The sequence below is a fragment of the Colobus angolensis genome, unplaced genomic scaffold, assembly GCF_000951035.1.
Source record: "Colobus angolensis palliatus isolate OR3802 unplaced genomic scaffold, Cang.pa_1.0 Scaffold42, whole genome shotgun sequence".
In the NCBI taxonomy this organism is placed as follows: Eukaryota; Metazoa; Chordata; class Mammalia; order Primates; family Cercopithecidae; genus Colobus; species Colobus angolensis.
In genome coordinates this window covers 1,705,669-1,728,135 of record NW_012117599.1, presented here as the reverse complement: position 1 = coordinate 1,728,135, position 22,467 = coordinate 1,705,669, and the positions used below count along the sequence as shown (strand labels likewise).

At 49.4% G+C, this 22,467-nt stretch overlaps 1 protein-coding gene and 1 pseudogene across 1 annotated transcript in view; both read left to right on the top strand.

The window, feature by feature from the left end:
• The window catches only part of TMEM131 (transmembrane protein 131), a 193,605-nt gene extending 173,291 nt beyond the window's left edge, over positions 1–20,314 (top strand). Inside the window, exons 32-41 of the mRNA XM_011956651.1 lie at positions 33–208; positions 3,707–3,831; positions 9,780–9,904; positions 10,112–10,261; positions 14,070–14,235; positions 15,347–15,468; positions 15,572–15,668; positions 16,856–16,953; positions 17,547–17,707; positions 19,261–20,314. Of these exons, the coding sequence (XP_011812041.1) occupies positions 33–208; positions 3,707–3,831; positions 9,780–9,904; positions 10,112–10,261; positions 14,070–14,235; positions 15,347–15,468; positions 15,572–15,668; positions 16,856–16,953; positions 17,547–17,707; positions 19,261–19,545 (1,505 nt within the window). The 3' untranslated portion in view covers positions 19,546–20,314. The remainder of the gene's footprint in view (positions 1–32; positions 209–3,706; positions 3,832–9,779; positions 9,905–10,111; positions 10,262–14,069; positions 14,236–15,346; positions 15,469–15,571; positions 15,669–16,855; positions 16,954–17,546; positions 17,708–19,260) is intronic.
• On the top strand, positions 1,790–2,989 carry LOC105522126 (annotated as a pseudogene).
• Positions 20,315–22,467: the final 2,153 nt, after the last annotated feature.

Below are 22,467 nucleotides of genomic sequence, written 5' to 3'. Positions count from 1 at the left end.
AAGAGTTCTTTTACTTTAATTTTTACCCTCAGGGAAAGGAAAACCTCTTCAGCGCAAGGTGAAACCACCTAAGAAGCAAGAGGAAAAGGAGAAGAAGGGAAAGGGAAAGCCGCAGGAAGAGGAGCTAAAGGACTCTTTGGCTGACGATGACAGCTCCTCCACCACCACAGAGACCTCCAACCCCGACACAGAGCCGCTCCTCAAGGAGGTACGGGCTGATCTCACAAAACAGAACACGAGGGGGAGAGAGGCCTCCTGCAGTGCACAAGACCTTCCATCTCATAGATTCTGGTTTTAGTACAAAAGTAATGTTTAAATCTAGCATAAGCACCCACTGAGGAATGGTTCATGTGCCGGGCGTGCCTCCAGAGTCATTCCCCTGCAGGCCGCATTCACAGCTCTGGGGATGAAGGACTCCATGTCCTCCAGGGAAGAACAGTTGGAAGCATGTTAATACAGTAAGATGGTTAGAAACTGGAAACACTGCTTGCAAGCTAGGGACTGTCTGGAATAGTAACTGTTCTACCTCATGAAACTTCTTTCAGATTGTAAGGATCAGAAGAATGAGAAGGAACGCTACCATTTTAATTAGGTTGTGTTTTTCCTGTCATGTTGCTCCTAGCACCTGCTGGAAGCGGGGTTTTGGTGGCAGCTTACTCTCCCAAGCAGTAGAGTGGTGACTGCCCTGGAGGGAGCGTGGCCCCAGGAAAGACCCCAGGCTTTAATGGCCCCCGGGGACGAGGAGCCCAGCCCAGGATACATCCACACGCCAAGAAGTTGCCTCGCCCGCTGGAGGCCTCGGCTCCCAGGGCTGTTACCACAGCAGGAAGAGCAGTGCAAAGTGTCGGGTCCAGTGGGCCTTAGTGACGGGGTCAGAGTACTGCTGTGAGTAGTATGGGGTGTGCAAGAAAAAGGGTAATCATTCCACTCTGGCGCTTTTATTTTTAGATAAATAGATTTCAAATCTAAACTGATCCTAATACAGCCTTTAATGTTGTAGAACAGACTTTCTTTTTTAGTTTTAGTCTAGTGACCAAGGAATGACTTCTTACAGATTTCCAACATTGATGTTTCATTCACATGCATTAGTGTTTAAAATGAAATTTATATGTAAGTTACTTTCTAGTCAGCCGCCTTCCCCTTTGCGTTCCCTTACCGTTACCGAGGTCCTCTGTCTACCCCTAGCCCAACTCCTAGCTAGCACCTGCTGGAAGCGGGGTTTTGGTGGCAGCTTACTCTCCCAAGCAGTAGAGTGGTGACTGTCCTAGCTAGTGCTGGAGCTCTGGAGTTTATAGCACTTTAACAAATTACTTCAGAGAAGCAGAAAGCCCTGTGCTGAACTTTGAGTAAAATCCCAGCTTTTGAGTAAAATCCCAACTTTGAGTAAAATTCCCCTGTGCATCAGAGTTGGGAAGGCATTTTCAGCCCAGGCCTTCTGCACACCTTTCTGCCACCTCCCTTCCCACCTGCTGGCCTCTTCCTGCTCACCCCACTGTGGCCCCCTCTCCAGTGGCCCCCAGCGGCCAGTGTTCTGTGCTCGCCCATTGGTGTCATTCTTAGCTCCCTGTCGTTCATTCCCTCCTGTGTTCCCAGCTCCTTCCATGCTATTTGTGCAGCTCAGAACTGACATCCTTCATGAGACCTGCTTATCTGGTTACTACCCTGTCACCTCCAACGCGCTGTCATTCCTCCTGCTCAGCAATCTGCATAGAGGCTGCTTTTATTTCTCTGCGACTGATCTCAGTTTGTCAGCTAATGTGTGTTTTCTTCTCAACTAAATCCCAACTTTGATGGGTCATTTTCTCTTGCATGTCTTTTCCAATTCTGTTCTGCTCATTCAGTCAACACACAGGAATTGAGCACCCACGTGCCAGGCCACGTGCTAGGTGCATCGGCAGCAACAGTGGACAAAAGGCCACATCCCTTGTCCTCGAAAAGCTCATGGCTTACAAAATACCTCATGGGTCAAGTATTCAGAGACTTCATGAGTAACTCAAAATAGTTTCAAACGATGTGTGAGCCAGGGAGATGTTTTAGCCCTAGCTCTGGTTATTTACTCTTGACAGTTAAATAGAGTCACCTGGTGTGAGCTATTAAACTCCAAGCTGTCTTCATAATCAATTGTAAAGCTGTTGGGTAGACACTAATTCACCACATGCTTATAGCTCGCCTCCACAGCCATCGCTGTCCCCCTTTGCTGAGTACGTCCTTCCCCATCGGTCCCCACCAGTGCTTCCGTGAACACAGTGTCTCATAGATTGTCTGGGGCAGAGAACCAGGTTGCTTTTAGTACACAGCTCACTCCACATGCAGCTCCCCAGGCGGGTTCAGCAATACCTGAGTGCAGCCTGGGCAATATGGTGAAACCCCATTTCTACAGAAAATACAAGAATTAGCTGGGCGTGGTGGCATGTACCTATAGTCCTAGCTACTCAGGAGGCTGAGGTGAGAGGATCGCTTGAGCCCAGGGCGACCGAATGAGTACTTTGTCTCCAAAAAAAAAAAAAAACCACACACACAATACATGAGTAGATGTCTACCCTGTTCGGGAGACAGGTCCACCGATCTCACACTCGGATGCTGCAACGATGTCAGATTGCCACAGAAACACGTGGGGCAGGTTCTGTACTTTCCTGGTCCTGGCTGTGCTGGGTGGCACAGCTTTAAGATGCATCTTGAGTGTGGCCACCCAGTCCAGATTCCACATTCGAGTGGGCAGGACAGCCCTTCTGTGCTGCTGCAATGGCCAGTAACATTTCCACAGCAGAGGTCCGTGCTGGCGTCTGTCATGTGTCTCCCTCCTGCTAGACTTCACCATCCTTAGGAGGAGAAACTGGGCCCTCTTGGTAATCCCATGTCCTGGCACCAAGTGGGTGACCTGTAAATGTGTGTGGATGAAGTGGACGAAGAGCCCCTCCCACTGATGGAGCAGCTGCTAGCATTAAACCAGTCGGAACCCTGCCGCAGTCGCAGGCAGGCGAGCGTGGCCCCTGTGTGCTGCCGGCACTGCGCTCTTGTCCTGACAGTTTGTGCTCGGGATGGGGTGCACGGCTGGAGTGCTTGACTTTATACTGCAGTCTCTACTGAACTTTTCTTTTAAGGAAATACAGTGTTTTACTCCCCAGTGCTTGAAAAGAAGCTACCAGTTTGCTGCTGCCACTATCACCTCCAGTCAGGATATGAGTGTAAATTAAAATGATGTTCTTTACTCCAACTCACCAAAACATAGTCGAGATAAATTTTACTTTGAGATAGGGTCTCGCTCTGTCGCCCAGGCTGGATCATGCCACGTTCAGTGGCATGATCTTGGCTCACTGCAACCCCCGCCTCTCCAGTTCAAGCAATTCTCATGCCTCAGCCTCCCGAGTAGCTGGGATTACAGGCATGCGCCACCATGCCCAGCTAAGTTTTTGGATTTTTAGAAGAGACAGGGTTCTACCATGTTGGCCAGACTGAGCTCAGGCAGTCCACCTGCCTTGGCCTCCCAGAGTGCTGGGATTACAGGCATGAGCCACCGCACCCAGCCGAGACAAATTAAGAAGGCTGAAAAATTGACAGAACCACAATGAAGACAGATTTGAAGAAAGGAGTTTGTTATATATGATTTGTATATCTTTACATCTTTGATTTTGTGTCTGTATCTTAAAATGGAACTAATTTCAGTCATTTTATTAATCCTCAGCAATTAAGTGTCCATTTTTTACAGGATATAGAAAAGCAAAAGGGAAAACAAGCCATGCCTGAAAAACATGAAAGTGAAATGTCTCAAGTGAAGCAAAAAAGCAAAAAACTCTTAATTAAGAAAGAAATCCCAACAGATGTGAAACCCAGGTGAGAGAAATAAATGTACAGAGAAATAAGGTCTATAAAGAAGTTGCTGGCGAACGCCAGGTGCTGTTTTGATTTGGTTGGCTGTTTGGCTTTTAGGGGGGTTTATAGCAAAATCCAGGTGTGGCATCACATTCCTCTTAGGATTTTTCTGTCACCTGACATGTACTGTTGTTGACTCGGAACAACCATATGCTTCTCAAGTCAGACGTGCAGAGGGCAGAGCTCACAATCTGTTATAAAAATTTAGAAGGAAAATTTCTGTTGGTGATTCAGTCCCAGGCTGAGATCCATTTTACTTCTGCACAAAGATGACCTTGAAGATTGAACCACAGGCCCAAGCATGACTTTCCTCCAAAAGAGTTCTGGGTCTGTTGAACTGTTAAGCCAGTTGGGATCTAGAGTTCTGTGCCATGAAACTTGGAAAAGTTTATTCTTCCGTAAAAGTGGTTCAGGGCAGATGTCAGCCGTCAGACAGTTCTACCATTAAATAACTCCAGTTCCTCCCCGTGGGATGGGATTCAGTGGCCCCCACGGGGAGGGCTCGTGCAGGCTGTTTCCCCAGGGAGATGGGTGACTTGAACTGTTGGGTTGTTAACTGAAGTTATCTCACATTTTCATTTAACCTTGGCTCAGCGTCTACCTCATAATTTTAGTGTTGGTACGTCAATAGTACCTTTCCCGGTTCATCGTATGGAACCGTCATCAGCATGGGAGCTGCTGTCTGCCTGTTCGTGGGTTGTGATGAGTGAGAAGTGATAGAGGAAGTCGAATAAATTAGGTGTGAATTTAAAAGGCAGGCATGGCTTGTCTGTCATCGTAAGTGTGAACCTTAGATCTGTGGAGGTCTGTTCTTAGTCTCATCCTGGGAAACGTACTTGAGTTTTGCAGAAGCACCACTGACCTAGACTCTCTGTCCTTAGATTTTACGGCTTCAGGCAGGGCCAGTCCTGTCCTGTAGAACCCAAAAGGTAGTAAGAGATCAATGGTTACTGCAGTAAAATTTAACCTTGTCCCTGAATTTATGAAATACAGTATATGGTGGTGATTAGTAATGAAGTATTTGTACCTAAAATTTACTCTTCTGTGGAAATTGTTAGTTCAGGTGACCAGGTCCCACAATTTGAGAGCAGTCTGGCCCAGGTAGAAGGAACGTCTAGCAGAGTGGTGTCAGGTGGTTGATCATTTGAGGGGAGAAAGAAGAGACCACCTCTTCTGAAGAGGAGGTTCACATACTTGGATCTCTCCTGAGAGAAACCCACCTGAGACACCAATATCCTGGCACTCCAGGACAGGAATAACACTGGGCTACTGGCTAGAGATTCTTCTTCTAGGCCTTTTTCAGGCTTAGGTGAGTGATCAGATATTTTAAAGTAAATGAGGCTAATAAGTCCAAATAATGAAAATCCTCATTTTTACATTTGCACAAATCTTGTGAGGTAGACAGACACGCAATAATTCCTATGATGATAAATTTTAAAATCAGGGCTTCTAAGAATTACCTTAGAGATACCACTCCATAGGTGACTCACCAAATTGACCCTGCTGATTAGCCCTAATGCCTGAGCTCAGTATTGTGAAGCAGATAGAACACAGTAATCCTAACCCCCGTTCCTGTTCCACTGACTTGTGTTGTATTCTGATTTTTTTTACAAGTTGACCATTAGCAAATTTGCATTTGAAAAGTTAGAGACGTCGCTTGAGTGTCCACTACCTTTGCAAGAGTGACACTACCTTTGCAAGTGTCACTACCAAAAAGCTTAGGGTGGTCAGTCCTGAACCGCCAGTCGAGGGGCAGTTATGGCAATAACCCGTGCTCTCTCAATGTGTAGTTAAAAGATAAATCGACCGGGTGCGGTGGCTCACGCCTGTAATCCCAGCACTTTGGGAGGCCGAGACGGGCGGATCACAACGTCAGGAGATCGAGACCATCCTGGCTAACACGGTGAAACCCCGTCTCTACTAAAAATATAAAAAAATTAGCCAGGCGAGGTGGCGAGCGCCTGTAGTCCCAGCTAGTTGGGAGGCTGAGGCAGGAGAATGGCGTGAACCCGGGAGGCGGAGCTTGCAGTGAGCTGCGATAGCGCCACCGCTCTCCAGCCTGGGCGACAGAGCGAGACTCCGTCTCAAAAAAAAAAAGATAAACCATCACCAGAACACAATTCAAGCCATGTACTTGAAACTGTGTTTTGTAACTGAAGAAATCTGTATGCAACCTGTCTTCTAACCTCCTTTATCTAATCTCTTTAAACTCACTGATCTCTTGTTTTTCTGAACTCGGGGATGAAAGTATTGAGAGTCAGAATGTATTAGTTCATCAGTCATTGAATCAAATCAAGACTGGTTTTTTTTAATAACCAGAGAAGGCTGTCTCTGACTCCACTGCATTCTGATAGTAAATGTCAAAGACTGTCCCTCAGATAGAATCACGGCCAGTCCTAGCTTTAGTGATTCCTGGAATTCCTGTCACCTTTTCGTGTGTTAACATATGATCCCACATATCTGAAGAACAGGTACACATCTTTTCATAAGCTATGTCATTAATAAGGCATATATCATTGCTTTCTTTTGGAAGCTTTGTAAGAGGTGATAAAGCCAAAGGAACGGCTCACCCCCCTCCATCCACACTCCCAAGAGCTGACCTCAAAAAAATCACTTCTAGGAAATGGGAGCGTGGGGCTGCAGCAGCAGTCTGATCTAACCGCGTTTTGGCAACATAGAAATGAGCCTACAGACCCTCAGAAGACTATAGTCTGTGTCAGAGATGCCAAGGAATGGGAATCAGATCTCAGGCACTGAAGGTTTCTGCAGAACCAGGAAGGACCCAGGGCATCCCTGCTTTAGCATCCTGAGTATTCACTGATCCTTCTGTTTTTCTGTTTGTTTACCAACAGTATATGTTTACATAAATGTAATAATCTAAAATAAGCAAAAGAAGTTAAGTAGATAAACTAATCATGTTATCTCTAAAAATCTGCTTAAATAACACGCTCAACTCAGGGCCCAGGGCCGTGACCACCACACTGCGCACGCCAGCCCCAGACCTGTCAGCACTGAGAAAACTCTGCCTCCACAGCCGGTCACGCCCGTAGCTGTGTCCTCAGGTCTGCTTCTCTCCTCCCCAGACAGAGGTGTGTACTGTGTATTACAGGAATAAAAACAGGCCAGGCCCGAGTCAGGTGTAACGTTGTGAAAAGCAAAAATAAAAATACGGAATCTCAGAATATTAAGAAAAAGAAAAACATTATTGTTAAAAAATGGGGGAAAATATATTACAAAAATAGGCCAGGTGTGGTAGCTCACACCTATAATCCCAGCACTTTGGGAGGTCAAGGCAGGAGGATTGCTTGAGCCCAGGAGTTGAAGACCAGCCTGGACAGTATCGCAAGACCTCATCTTACAAAAATTTTTTCTTTTAAATTAGCCAGGTGTGATGGCACACACCTGTAGTCCCAACTACTAGGGAGGTTGAGGCAGGAGGATTGCGTGAGCCCAGGAGTTAGAGACTGCAGAAAGCCGGGATTGCACCACTGCACTCTAGCCTGGGCAACAGAGTGAGACCCTGTCAATAAGTAAATAAATCCTGGCATCTGAACCACCTGTTTTTCCTTTTCTTTCTTTCTGTTTTTCCTTTTTAAAAAGAATCACCTGAGTCTGAGCACGGTGGCTCACGCCTGTAATCCCACTGTAATCCCAGCACTTTGGGAGGCCAAGGAGGGCAGATCACCTGAGGTCAGGACTTGGAGACCAGCCGCGACAACATGGTGAAACCCCATCTCTGTTAAAAGTACAAACATTCACCAAGCGTGGGGGCACACACCTGTAATCCCAGCTGCTCAGGAGGCTGAGGCAGGAGAATCACTGGAGCCCGGGAGGCAGAGGTTGCAGTGAGCCAAGATCGTGCCACTGCACTCCAGCCTGGGTGACAGAGTGAGACTCTGTCTCAAAAACATAGATAAAAAGAAGTGCTTCAATTAAGTTGGCCATTACCCGTTTTATTCAGAAGCCTTAAAAAAGGTTTCTTGGTAGAGATCACTGGCCTAATTTAGGAAACTGTGAATCAGCAAAAGTAACAGACGTTGTCCGGCTCCTTTCTTCTTAAAACCAGTTGCTTTTACAGTGGCACTGAGTTTAGTGTTGTATAGACAGCCACACACTTAAAAATAAACCACACGCACACCGCCTCCACCACCAGAGGGCCGGTGTCTACTATGGGAGCCTTTGGGGTTATTTTCAGAAGATAGGGTTTTTAAATAACCCTGTCGGTTAGAAGTGGAAGAGATACGAAAGATTTTGTAATACTGTAGCATTCATCATCTGGTCCATAAACAGTGGATTTTTCGCTTCAGTTTGTTATCCTCCCTAAAGTTCTACTTGTTTGGGCTAATGGAAACCCTTTGGCTTTTTGGTTTGCTGTTACTAATTCCAGATATGATACCTGCTTACTATGGAAAATGTGAAATACAGAGAAACAAAAGAGTGAAAAAAAATGTCCTTTGACCCTACCACCTTATAAAATGTTTGTAAATAGCCTTCTTAAATGTATTTGTTCATTGATGAGCTCACACTTGACACTGAGGATGTTGGGGAGTGAGGGTGTTGTGGTGCCGTTAGATCTGGAAAGTTGGAACCCTTCTCACACTGTATCCTGTGGGTTAGGACAGAAGGCAAAGTGGTGCAGGAAGAACTTGGAGGATGGGGCCGGGAGGCCTGAGTGGTATTGCACACCTGAGGGGTGGAGGCAGAAAGCACGCTGAAACGTGGAAAATGCCGGAGATGCATCCATTTTATACCGTCTCTGTAGACTTTGCAGATTTGTGATGAAAAGCTAGCTGTCAGCTTAGCCCTGAACTGACAGCTGTCACCAGGAGCTCAGTGGAGATCCGTGAGGATTCTTGGAAGATTTCTCCAAAGGGGCCACTGGGCTCTCTGAGCCGCATCTCAGCCTTTGCTGGAAAAGGTCCTTCTTGGACCACATTAGCTGAGCTCCCTCCACAGGTCCTCCCAGTCCCAGACATGGTCTTGGTGGGCATTAGAGATACGGCTTCATAAAGAATGCCTTTGTAGCCCATACAGGTACTCCACTCACAGTGCTGTCTTCCATGGGCCAGCTACCCAGTTCTTTTCTCTCAGAGATTCATTCGTTCCAGCTGCTGTCCCAGCAGGTTTTCCTATCTCACTTACTGAGCTTTGGAAATTTAAGATCGCTCATCATGCTTCCTGTTTTGTGTGGCTGACAGAAAGTTGAGAGTCAATTAATTGTCCTATTTATACATGCTTATTATCTTAAGCTTACCTCAAAATCTTTCAGAAAGCATGTCACTCTAAATAAATCAATAAAAAGAATATTTAAATTTTTTGCCTAAGAGTAACCCTGAGCTCAAGAATAAGGAAGAAAGTTCATCGCAGCCCACGCCCTGCAGTAACCGGGAACATAGCTCTGGGTCACCTCATAATTTCTATGAGAAAAAATGTGTTCAGTTTTGAATAGTGGAGCCTCTAATGTTGCAGATCTGAGATCTTTCACAATCTTCATGTTCAGGAATCCCACTGGTGGGAGTCTAGATGCTGGGAGAGACTCACTCACAGGCAGAATGACTGCACTTCCAGCCCTGAGCAGCAAGCTGGTGCTAAGGGCTTTCTTTCTATGCCTTGTCTGAGACAGATCCTCCCTCCCATTACGTATTACTGAATAATGGACCTCAGTTCATTGTCAGCACTCAGAATAGCAAAGGTTCAGTCTGCAAGTGCTGACTGACTGCTGGGCAGTCTTAGCTACAGAGTTGGGCATGCAGCCGGTGCTGAGTGAGGACCCAGGGTAGATGACTCCCCAGGAAGCTACATTAGCTTCCTGCATGCAGTTGTATTGTAGAAGAATTGCAATCTTAATGACTTCCGTCCTCCACGACAAAGGAATACATTTGTATTTTCCATCCATGTTTGTCTTTCAGTTCATTAGAACTACCATATACTCCCCCTTTGGAAAGTAAGCAACGTAGAAATCTCCCAAGCAAGATTCCTCTTCCAACTGCAATGACAAGTGGATCCAAATCACGAAATGCCCAGAAAACGAGAGGTATTGTCATTTTGCTCTCTGTGATCATGTCTTACAGATCGTTTCATAGTGTTAACAGTTGTTGTGCATTATCAGTACGCAGTCAGTAGTTATTAGTCATGCAAGGCTAAGGCTGTGTTCTTGTCCTCATTAGAAGGTTCACTGAAATAGACCTGAAAGAAAGCGGTTACCCTCCATTAACCATGTTCTTTTCTGATTTTTGTGCAGGTACAAATAAGTTAGTGGATAACAGACCACCTGCCCTAGCAAAATTCCTCCCAAATAGTCAAGAATTAGGCAACACCAGTAGCTCAGAGGGTGAAAAGGACTCTCCGCCACCGGAGTGGGATTCGGTTCCAGTTCACAAACCCGGCAGCTGTGAGTATAGTGGCTTAGAAACCACAGGGCTCCACTTACCCGCAATCCACCCCACTCTGGGCGTGGAACTCTTCAGGGGCAAGTTGCTTTAAAATACCCATTGGCAGCGCTTTGCCAGCTAAGAGCCCATTGTTAACTAGCCTAATCAGTGGCTAACCTGCTGTAGGTCGAAATCAGTCCTGGTGAGATTATTTACATCAGGGGAATCATTCAACAATTCACATCAAGGCTTTTGTTTTTCAGGGAGCTGGTATACTAGCACACCACTGCCCAGTGTGCAAAATGGAATGGTCTGTTTGGAGTGGTTAATCTTCTAAAGAATTGTTTGCCTTATAAAAGCATTGACTCAGCAGTCCTTTACCTGACGAATTCCTCATTTATAGTGTAATTGTTTTTGTAAAAATTCCATTTCCTCTCCACTTTACCCATGTCTTTTTATATAAGCAACCTACACAAAGGTTTCATTATTTTTTTTACTACCCTGTTGACCTTGTTTCTCCAGTTTGGCCTGCAGTAAATCAAGACAGTAGGCACAGTCAGCCAGAATAGAATTCTTCACGCAAGACAGTAGGCACAGTGAACCAGAATAGAAGTCTTCACGCCACAGACACTTGACCTGAAATAGGGGACAAGAGAGACCAGAAAAGGGAGGGGCTGACAGCAGGGATTTGGGACCAAGAGAGGTCCTGGCCTTAGGACTGACTGGTCCGCGCTCACCACTGTGTTGGAGTTTGCCAGAGGGAGAGTGAGGAAGACCAGAGATGCAGTCAGGTTTGAGCACCAGTTGGGTCATTGAAGGTGAAAGGGTTGGACGAAGGGCAGGCTCACTGGGCTGAATGAGGGCAGAGAGCCCGGAGGCTCGGCTGGGGCATCCACACTCTCACCAGGATGTGTAGATACACCTGGAAAGGATGCTCTCTGACATACATCCTGTAGCCCTATTTGCCATGAGACTTTGTGGCACCTTTTAATACTGCTTTTTGCCTGGGGTGAGATACAATCCTAAATCCTTCACTCAACCAATCTTGAAGAAGACCGTGGGTGGTTCGTGTGTCCAGGCAGGATGCTTCTGCTTCCCAGAGCCCCCTGAGGTTTCTGCTGGCCATTGGCCCTTGGCTTAACACTCCACGATTTAGGTAGTTCCCCATTAAACAGATGCCACTTTCAGCAACAGAACACAGCCCCTGGAGCCAGTTTCACAGCGGTGTTCTGAGGCCCAGTGAGGTGACATGAGCCGTGCTGGTGACGTAACGACACAAGCATGCAGAATCATGCTGCCGGGAGAGCGGGCGACAGCCGGGCACAGCCACAAGCTGGCTGGCAGCATCCCCAGCCAGTGGCACCTGAGCCACGTGTTGGCATCACTCGCTCTGTGTGGAGGGGAAAGGATGACAGGACCCGACCCCGGGCAGGAGAGTTTGGTGCCACCCCTCGGGGGAATGTGGGACATGGCAGCGCAGCCCTCTGGAGGAGGAACTGTGACGAGCCCGGTGCCGCAGTCCTCAGTGTCCTGCCTGGCTCTTCTGCAGAGGCCGCTGGTACATCTGAGCATGGTGCCGTGGGGGAGAGAGGCAGAGCTTGTTTTTCTAGCCAAGCCATCCCTTACACTGGTTCCAAGCCCTGTGACCTCTCTGCTCTGCCAGCTTTACTAAAATGTTCCAGCAGAGCTCCACTCGATACGGGTGGAGGAAACCCAGGAGAGAGTCGGTCCCACACGCTCCCCATCACTTTTACCTTCCTGTTCTGCCCCCGCTTTCTCATCCCCTTTTCTCCCTTCGCCTCCCTTGGTGTTTCGTCTCGCTTAGACCTGAAGTTCTGCGAGCGCCGTCAGCGGTGCCAGGCTTAGTGCAGTTCCTTGGGGTGAAAGTGTTGGTCCCACCCAAGACTGTGCAGCGGGCATGTGGCAGTAGTTACTGGTGGAGTGTGCAGCCTCTGTGTAAAGATCTCTCCATCCCAAGTAGCACCCCTTAGCATGGTGCCCTGTACCATATGAGTTGCAGAGAAAATTCTCCTTGAAAAATTTCATGATTTAAAAAGGCAAAAAATACAAAGGGTTAATAAAAGGCAAATCAGAAGACACAAAGGAAAGTTTTAATAATATTTGAATCAAAACGTTCTCTAATTGCACCCCCCATACTGTTCTGAGTCTCCCCTTGACTCCTACTTCAAGCACTGTTCCGTAGGGGCTTCTCCTGCTTCATTTCATCATCACAGCCTTGGGAGCATCTGCAGCACGGGGCCCTGTGAAACACATTCCATGCACAGGAGCTGCCCACACCTTTCCCCAGGACAGGCAGGAGGATCGAGTGCACACAACAGAGCACAGCTGCTCCAAGTGTGGGCGCTGCCCGAGGGGCTGAGTTGCTGCAGGGGCGGAGGGAGGCCAGAGAAGGTGGCTAGGGAAGGGTCAGGACAGTAAGCCGACAGTGTAGATGTGGTGTCAGATGGGAGGCCTCAGAGAAGCCTGAGGGGGACATAGAGATTCGAGCAGGGCTCATACAGGAGAGCAGAGTGAGACACGTCCTGAGTGTGGGCATCAGGCCAGCAGATCCACAGAGCCAGCGAGGAGGGGCCCACGTCATCAAGGGGTGAGAGTGGGCGGGTGGGAGTCAGGACCGGGAGTCTGGCACCAGCACGGGCAGCACTGGGGAAGCTGAGAGAGAACGTAGCAGGTGGCCCTGAGGATGGGGGAGTGGGGAGCACGGGCTCCCAAGGGATGGCTGCTTTACTCGGCAGGGCCACGCTAGTGCCTTGACCTAGCCAAGACATGGGGAGCCTTGAGCGCTGAGCCCTGGGGTGGGGGAGAAGTAGCTTGTGCTAGAGAGTATGACCAGGGAAGCAGTGGCAGCAGGCAGAGCAGCTGCAATGTTGCAGTGAGGGGACGGGGGAAGCGGAGCGGGGGGTACTCACGGTACGCAGAAATCTCACAAGGCAGGAGGGGCCAGCCAGGGAGCAAGGGAGAGGACACCCAGCTGGGCAGGCCTGGGCTGGGGATCGTGCCCTGTGGTGACGGGAATTCGCAGCTCTCCCCTCACCTTCTTCCTCTTGCAGTAGCTACAGCAGCACCACGTTGCACACAATAGATGTGCAAAATGATACATTTTTCTGATAAAAAGTATACATATTTCCATTTACTGAGAATGTTATGACTGAAATTTTTTTAATTTTAGAGGCGGGGTCAGGCTGGAGTGCAATGGTGTGATTCTGGCTCACTGCAGCCTCAAACTCCTGGCTGAAGCAGGCCTCCCACCTCAGCCTCCCAAAGGGCTGAGGTTACAGGTCCGAGCCACTGTGCCCAGCCTGTTGTAGATTTTTAAAACAGCTGTGTAGACATTGCCTTAAAGGACACAGGAACATACTAGGAGCTGAATAGGGATCAGAGCTGCACATCCCCGTCACGCCAGCAGAGAGGCTTTACTGAACTTGGGGATTCAGCCTGGAACACTGCACCTCCCGCAGCTGTAAACCTGTGTGTAGGCACTTTCCGGGTCCCCAGGCAGCGGCCTCAGCTCTCCACCCCTGGAGGACGTGGAAGACCCTCCTCCCCGCCTGAGGTGGGGGAGTGAAGACATTGTCGCCACGCAGCACAGCAGGGACAGGCCACGCTCTCGCTCCCCTCAGATCCCCCAGTGCAGAGAGATGTGGCTGCTTTCCCTTGAAACCCTGTGAAACAGAACACATTGAAGAGCTTTCGTTCTCTTCTTTGTAGAAGAGCTTGAGTTCTGCATGGTCTAGAGAACATTCAGAGTGATTGGAAGACGGCTCATCAAAACACCACACTAACTACCCTTTCGTTTTTCATTTCCAGCTACCGATAGTCTTTATAAACTTTCTCTGCAAACCCTCAACGCAGACATTTTCTTAAAACAACGCCAGACCTCACCGACACCTGCCTCCCCGTCTCCCCCGGCCGCCCCCTGCCCCTTCGTGGCCCGGGGCAGCTACAGCAGCATCGTCAACAGCAGCTCCAACAGGTAGGCCTGCTGCTTCCTTTCCAGTCCTCAGCTCAAAACGTGCCTGAAACCCAGTGTCACACCCTTTACACAGAAACACCGGCCCGAGACCACTGTCTGGTGTTACTTCTGACGACTGCCAGCTTGTGTGGGCCCCTTTACATGCGGTCCACCCCCTCTTCTGCTGCTGTGCTGGTGCCCAGCTCCAACAGTAACCCGGTTCCCATTCCAGTCCAGTCATTCTTCCCACCCGTGGACCGAGAAATGCACCGTGTAACTCGCTAGAGGGGTATTTTCATTGAGGAGCCAGTGAACATGTTCTAAGCATTACATGAAGACCTAATGGGGATTCCTGTGGGTTGGGAATACGGGTTTATGTGACACTAATTTTGGCCTTTGGACAATTTGGCTTAGGACTGAGAAGGGCAGGATCTGGTCCAAGACTGTTGTGCTGGGTGAGGTGCTGCAGTAGGGGATGTATGCACCCGGGAGGGCAGCCTCCTGACCACACAGACAGGATGCAGGAACCATGCTGTTCTCCGAGGCACAGAGCCTCGCTTGTCCGCCTGCCACAGTGTAGCGCAAGCCTGACAGTCACAGGTGGCGTTCTCACCGTGTGCCTCGCCGTGGCGTGGGTTCCTGTGCACCGCATCACCAGCCAGCCTGGGGTCAGGTTCGCCCCCCATTGCCCAAGAGGCAGTCACCACGGAGGCTGGGGGAGCCACCCCGCTTAGGGGCCTTGCCACAGGAGCTCCTCACCGTGTCCTGGCAGGGAAGGGGACTCCCTGAGGCCCAGCGCTTCGCGGTGTCAGTGCCTGCCCTCTGCATTTCCTGCCGGGTGGCTCTACCGTTCTTCATAGAAGTGGGATCAAAGCCTCTGCCAGTCCCTCAATTGTGATCCCCGCCCTGGTCTCTTTCATGGTGATCTTTCGTTTTCTTACCTTTCCCAGAACGCCCTCTGTCTCTGATTAAGCGGTCTGAGGCCCCAGAGCATGGGACACGAGGCTGAGTGATGCTCTGTGAGCTGCCCCGCTGCAGAGAGGCCCGCTCGGGGCTCCGTCCTGCCGGCCCCACACCTCTCCAAGGCCGGGCACTGCTGAGGAATGAATTCTCTCTTTGCTTCTTTTTCAAGTGACCCTAAAATAAAGCAGCCAAATGGAAGCAAACACAAGTTGACCAAGGCAGCCTCACTCCCGGGCAAGAACGGCAACCCCACTTTTGCTGCAGTCACGGCCGGCTACGACAAGAGCCCAGGTCAGTGCCTGTGCTTCAGAGGCCTGCCACGCCGGGCGCCAGGCCTGGTGGAATGACCTCTGCCCTGATGTACCTTCCACTGATTGAGCGTCCATTGTTACAGGTGGGAATGGCTTTGCTAAAGTTTCTTCAAACAAAACCGTTTTCTCCAGCAGCCTTGGCATTTCACACGCTCCTGTTGACAGCGATGGCTCAGACAGGTACGGTAGACCACCACCAACCGCCAGAAAGATGGAAGGAAGGCTTCTCGAGTGGGGTTAGCACCTTTTATCCATAAATGGGTTTCAGGGCATTCTTCCCCTAATTTACAAGGAGGCATTTGTCAGAAGTGGTCAGGTGTCTCTAAGAAATCACGTCTGCTGGGTGGAAGCAGAAAGGCGGCTGTGGTGCCTTCCCCGGGGGGGTCCAGATGGAGAAAGGGGCACCCACGACTGTCTCAGCCCAGCAGGCATGCATGTGAAACCTGTTCTCACTCTCCTCCGTCTCCCGGTCTGTGGTAAGATGCGATCTGATCGTTAAAAACAGAAGAGCAAAAGTTACTTGGGAGGAGGGAAATTTGGAGCAAATAGTAGACAATTTGTAGTAACTCATTGACCACGCCCCTTTCTTGAGTCAGGCTTGTTTTCCATGCAGCAGGTGTGGGGGTGTGGTGGCCTGCAGCAGTCACCTTGGTTGACTTTTCCTGATAAGCAACAATAGAGCCCCAATTTACCTACTTTGCACTAATAGGAAATGAGTCCTAGATTTGAAATAGTTTTTTTGTTTGTTTGTTTGTTTGTTTGTTTGTTTGTTTTTTGAGACGGAGTCTCGCTCTGTGGCCCAGGCTGGAGTGCAGTGGCCGGATCTCAGCTCACTGCAAGCTCCGCCTCCCGGGTTGACGCCATTCTCCTGCCTCAGCCTCCCGAGTAGCTGGGACTACAGACACCCACCACCATGCCCGGCTAGTTTTTGTATTTTTAGTAGAGACGGGGTTTCACCGTGTTCGCCAGGATGGTCTCGATCTCCTGACCTCGTGATCCGCCCGTCTCGGCCTCCCAAAGTGCTGGGATTACAGGCTTGAGCCACCGCGCCTGGCCTGAAATAGTTTTTAAATAAACCTTCCCTTAGCAAAAGCAAACAGAAGGAAGAAAATGTGTTTCTCTGCAAAAACACTTGCTCTGAACCGGGCTGTGGGCTAGTGATAGGGCATCGGAGCTCTGAGGCTCCCTCCAGCTCAGTCCTTGTGGGAAACAGCCATTGTTCAGCTCCTCCTTTTGTCTTTGTTTTTAATATTTGAGGACCCCCAGTTGAAACAGTGTCTCCTGTTTGTGAAGCTGTGCGCTATGGATCCGTTTTCACTAACCACCATACATTTCTGTGTGTTGCGTTTTCCTCTTGTAACATTTAGCTCGGGTTTGTGGAGTCCCGTCAGCAACCCAAGCAGCCCTGACTTCACTCCCCTCAATTCGTTCTCCGCCTTTGGAAATTCTTTTAATCTAACTGGTGGTGAGTGTTTAACACTAGATGTGTAACTAATAAGCCTGTGGACAGAGGAAGGGAGAGGAGGTGTGGTTTTATGTGTTGGAGAACACAGCACAGCAGCGCTGTGGAAGGAGGCCCCGCAGGAAGCTCCCTGGGACGGGTCCCCTCCTCTCCTCCTCCCTCACCCACACCAGCAGCCAGAGGGGCAGAGGACCGGGCTTGACCCGGTGCGTGCACCAGTTGGTCTGAGTTCCACGGCGGCTACTGAAGGGCTTCACAGAAGGGTCCGGTCTGAAATGGGGCCCTGCGCACACCAGGGGTCCTCTTCTTGCTGTCCAGAACTAGAGGTCACCGTGGAAGCTTCGCATTAGCTATCATGTGAGAGTGGGGAATGTTTGCATTCGGATGTCATCAACGGCATATCAGCTCGTGCACTGTGCGTTTGAGTTCTAGAGGACATCCCTGCCCCTGCTTCCTCTGGGCTGTAGTGGGGCTGGGGAAGTGGGTGTGGTGGCTCCAGGAGCAGTGGTGGGAGGTATGCCATTGAGTGAAGCCCCATGCCGTAGCGATCATGGCAAAACCAAATACGGACTTGACGACTGTTGCTTTATTTCCAGAAGTTTTCAGCAAACTCGGATTATCTCGATCGTGCAATCAGGCCTCACAGAGGAGCTGGAACGAGTTTAATAGCGGCCCTTCGTACCTTTGGGACTCGCCAGCGACAGATCCCAGTCCTTCCTGGCCAGCCAGTTCCGGCTCCCCGACCCACACAGCCACAGTGAGTACTTGGGGCTGGGGCTGAGGCCTGGCCCTGGCCCACGCACGTGCCATCTGCCATTGCTGTCACCTGGATGGCACTGACACAGTTACAACCAGCAGCAGCGTCGGAGGGGTGGGTTAGTCCTTCTGTTACCTGCATCGCTTTGTCGTCATATTCTGTCAAAACGATCTCTCGATGCTCTGCAGAGCCATTACAAGCAGGATGTGTTAGGAAGAACAACTGAACTGCTGTGAGGTTGGCCTCTGGAGTCCCTCCTAATAGATCAAGGGCATTTTCTGCGTCTTCCCCACCTGTAAATGGACCCCAAGGGTGGCCATAGGCCTGTGGCAGGCCCAGATGGCTGAGGGAAGCCTTGAGCATCTGTGCAGTGCAGGCACTGGGCTCCCAGGAGCAAGCTAGATACTGCATTTCCTTTGGTGCTGGAAGCCCTGTCTCTTAGCTTCGATTGTCTAGAGTGCGTTTGTTTGCTTCTCGGCCGGAGTCTTCTGCAAAGATCATGCTCCGAAAGAGTATTCTTGCCAAGGAAAATAATTAGTGGTTTTGGCTTCCACAAAATTATGACAGAAAAATATGACCCCACTGCGTTTGTCTCTCTGTTCTCAGAGAAACTGAATGAGACATGCAAGGTTTCATAATAGATATTTCAACTTTACAGATGCCAGAGTTTGTCTTCATGTGTAATTATTCAATCTTCTGTTTTAAAACCACCTGAACCACTCCTTAAAAGAGAAGTCAGCAAACTTTGTATAGAGTCAGATAGTGACTGTTACAGGCTCTGAAGGCCGTGCCTCACCGCTGCCCTGGCAGTGCACAGGCTGACGGGCGCAGCTGTGTTCCAGTACAACTCTCTTTACAAAAGTAGGCAGAGCTGGATTAGTCCACGGGCTGTCTTTTTTTTTTTTTTTTTTTGAGACGGAGTCTGGCTCTGTCGCCCAGGCTGGAGTGCAGTGGTGCAATCTCAGCTCACTGCAAGCTCCGCCTCCCGGGTTTACGCCATTCTCCTGCCTCAGCCTCCCGAGTAGCTGGGACTACAGGCGCCCGCCACCTTGCCCGGGTAGTTTTTTGTATTTTTTTTTTAGTAGAGACAGGGTTTCACCGTGTTAGCCAGGATGGTCTTGATCTCCTGACCTCGTGATCCGCCCGTCTCGGCCTCCCAAAGTGCTGGGATTACAGGCTTGAGCCACCGCGCCCGGCCGGGCTGTCTTTTTTAAAATCACAGCCAGCCAGCACGGTGGCTAATGCCTGTAATCCCAGCACTTTGGGAGGCTGAGGTGGGAAGATCGCTTGAGCCCAGGAGTTTGAGGCTGCAGTGAGCCATGATCACACCACTGCACTCCAGCCTGAGTGATGGAGCAAGACCCTATCTCAAAAAAATCAGAATCATCTGCTCAAATAGATATGTATAAAACATTTGTTCTAAAGTGAGCAAAGTGAGAGGAACGCGTGCCCCAGCCTCATCTTTTCTGTAGCCTTACCCCCTTACCCCACCCCCTTACCCACTTGACCCTCTGCCTGCCGGGCTCAGTGCTGGACACTTTGTTTTGTCACAGTCGGTCCTCGGTAACACCAGCGGCCTGTGGTCCACCACTCCATTCAGCAACTCCATTTGGTCCAGCAACCTTAGCAGCGCCCTTCCCTTCACAACTCCAGCAAACACGCTGGCAAGCATCGGCCTCATGGGCACAGAAAACTCCCCTGCTCCTCACCCTCCCTCTGCCTCCAGTCCAGCTGACGACCTGGGACAGACCTACAACCCCTGGCGGATATGGAGCCCCACGATTGGAAGAAGAAGCTCGGACCCTTGGTCTAATTCGCACTTTCCTCACGAGAATTAAATTAGGCAAAAAACAAACAAACAAACACACATAGTGGGCCCTCGTCTAGATCATGGTGTGCCGGTTTCTGAGACATCTTTTTATGGCTCTTACTGCAGCTCCCCTCCCCACCCTCCTCATCTTTGCAAAACAGACCCAAGCAGGGCAGGCTCAGACCACTCGCTTCTTTCAGATCTTTCTTGCAATTATGATAACATGAGATTTGCTGTTGTACTTTTAGAGAAAAGTCTGGACTCAGCCACAAACTCTAATAAGACCTGTACATCTGAGGACCTTTCCCGTTAACTGCGTTTTGACCACCTGTCTTCCCCATGCTTTATTTATCTGTGTGAACACATTTGACATTACAGCTAAGGAAATAATTTGAGTTGATTCAGAAGTCCTGGCATGTGACAATTTTGTTAAATTACCAAGTTTGGTTTTTAATAATTTCGCAATATTATGCGCCAAGATCTAATTTTAAAACTGTATGAGGACTTTGTGCTGAAAATACAGAGTATTTTTTTAAAGTAAGGCTGTCTTGGTTTAAAAGCAGATTACAGAAATGTAAGTCAACTTAAGAACAGTGAATGAATGTAAAAACATTCAGTGGAGACCATATGCATTTTCTGTGCTGTTTGTACTTGAGGTATGTAACATTTGTATACCTGAACTTATTTTAAAGACGAACTGAAATGCACATAGCCAAGTCTTGAGATACAAGATTGAATGTGTATTTCTTAAATCTACAACTTTGTGTTGTACTTTGAAATAAATGCTTTTTTCAAAAGCCTTGACTTGTTTTGTGGTTTTTTATACACAAGGTGTATTTGTTAGGATTTTCTCACACCAAAGTAAACCCCCTTATCCTTAGCTTACTCGATGGAGCTGAGTGACAGGTTAAGATGGGGTTTGCTTTCTCATTGCTGAACTTCCTGCAGTGTCTGATGGAGTTCTGTGTGTTCCCGTGGCAATCATGGAGGGTCCTTGATCGAAAACGACTTGAAAGCCTGTTTGGATTCATCCAGTAAGCGTTTTCCCTCTGCCACTATCCTAAAAGGCCTCATAAAAAGCAGTCATTGCTACCATTTATTGAGTACTGACTCTGCGTCGGGTACCTGGCTAACACTCGATGTGCTGGGTTACTCCATTACACTTGAGGAACCCGGCTGGGCTGTGCTGGCTCAGAGGCCCCAGGTCAGGCTGACCGCAGATGCACACGGCACCCACTGTGCCACCTCTCCCCTCTGGTCACAGTCACCATTCTCAGGAACAGCCTGTGTCCAACTCACCCCTGCGTGTTCTAACACTGGCCAACCTCTACCAGCCTTCAGTCTAAGGAAGTTGTGTGGTGAGAGGAAGACAGATGGAGGAGGAGAGAAGTGGGGCACGGAGGGAAGACAGCAGGGACTCCAGGGCGGCCTGGGGGAGGGCCCTGAGGGCCACCTGTGGGAACTCACCAGCAGCAGTACAGCGTGCAGTGCCCCTCTGCCATTTCATTTCTAAACACTGGCTTGGAGACAAGGCGGGATCCCTTGGGCTGTGGCACAGGGGCTGGGAGTACTAGAAACTGCTGTTTACCCACTGGTATTGAAATGATTTCGCAGTTTACCAGCTGATACAGCTATACCCCAAAGCCAGGCTGGATGGAAAGCAACCTGTGTGACGCTGAGAAATGGAGCCACAGGTGACAGTGACGCAGGGTGCCACACAGAAATACCAGCTGGGGCTGCTGGAAACGGAGCCTCGGTACAGACTGGAAATGACTTAGCCAAGTCTGTAAGGTGCAGTAGTAAACGCTACACATCTAAATTGTATTTTTTTCTTTTAACTAGAAGTGTGTAGACCCTTTTGCAATGTTAAGACTCTCAGGGACCCTCCATGGTCCCTGTCGAGCCCACACAGACAGGAGGCGAGTCTCAGTAGCCACAGCACATCCGTTGGTTTCATCTTGCCTGCTCCAACTTGCTTTTCTCAGCGTCGTCTTTCCAGCCTGTGTTAAAGCCAGCCTTTGCTAGGAGATGCTGCACGTCAGTGTTCTGTCGGAGGCTAGTTACATCATGAATCAAAACCATCCCCATGAAGGCAGGAGTGATTTAGTCAAAATGTTGTTTGGCGTGATTGTGAATCTGACCTTTTCTCTGCTTTGTACCAAAGCTCAGTAGAACAAGCCACATTATTTTTACAACCTGTGATGTGCCCCTCGGGGACACCAGATTTCCTGTGCAACCGGAGCTGTGGTGTGTAGGCTGACATCGGGCCTTGTACAATGCTGGCAGCAGGGCTTCCTACATGCGCTTGCACGGTCAGGACAGATTCAGGGCTTGGGTTTCTCTTTCTACACCAAAGCAGATAATAAGGTGGAAAGCTCTGCATACAATGAGCGTCCTAGAAACCTTCACTTAAACAAAACAAAAACTGGGTCAGGCGCCGGGGCTCACGCCTGTCATCCCAGCACTTTGGGAGGCCGAGGTGGACGGATCAGTGGAGGTCAGGAGTTCTAGACTACCCTGGCCAACATGGTGAAATCCGTCTCTACTAAAAATACAGAAATTAGCTGGGCGTGGTGGCGCACACCTATAATCCCAGCTACTCTGGAGGCTGAGGCAGGAGAATTACTTGAACCCAGGAGGCGGAGGTTGCAGTGAGCCAAGATCGCACCACTGCACTCCAGCCTGGCGACAGAGCAAGACTTCGTCTCAAAAAAAAAAAAAAGAAAAAACCTGTATTGGCAGACTTTCCCTCAGAAAGAGTATCTCAAGAATCGATCCTAAACTTGCTTCATCAGAACAACCTCCTGAGACCCCCCCAGACTCCTTTTTTAAGTTCTCGTTTCACCCCATGAGCCTCAGCAGCAGGCTGAGAGAAACACTATGTACTTGGGAGGAGATACGCACAAGGGTCTCTTCCGTTACGTGTGCTTTCGAAATTACTACTCTAAAG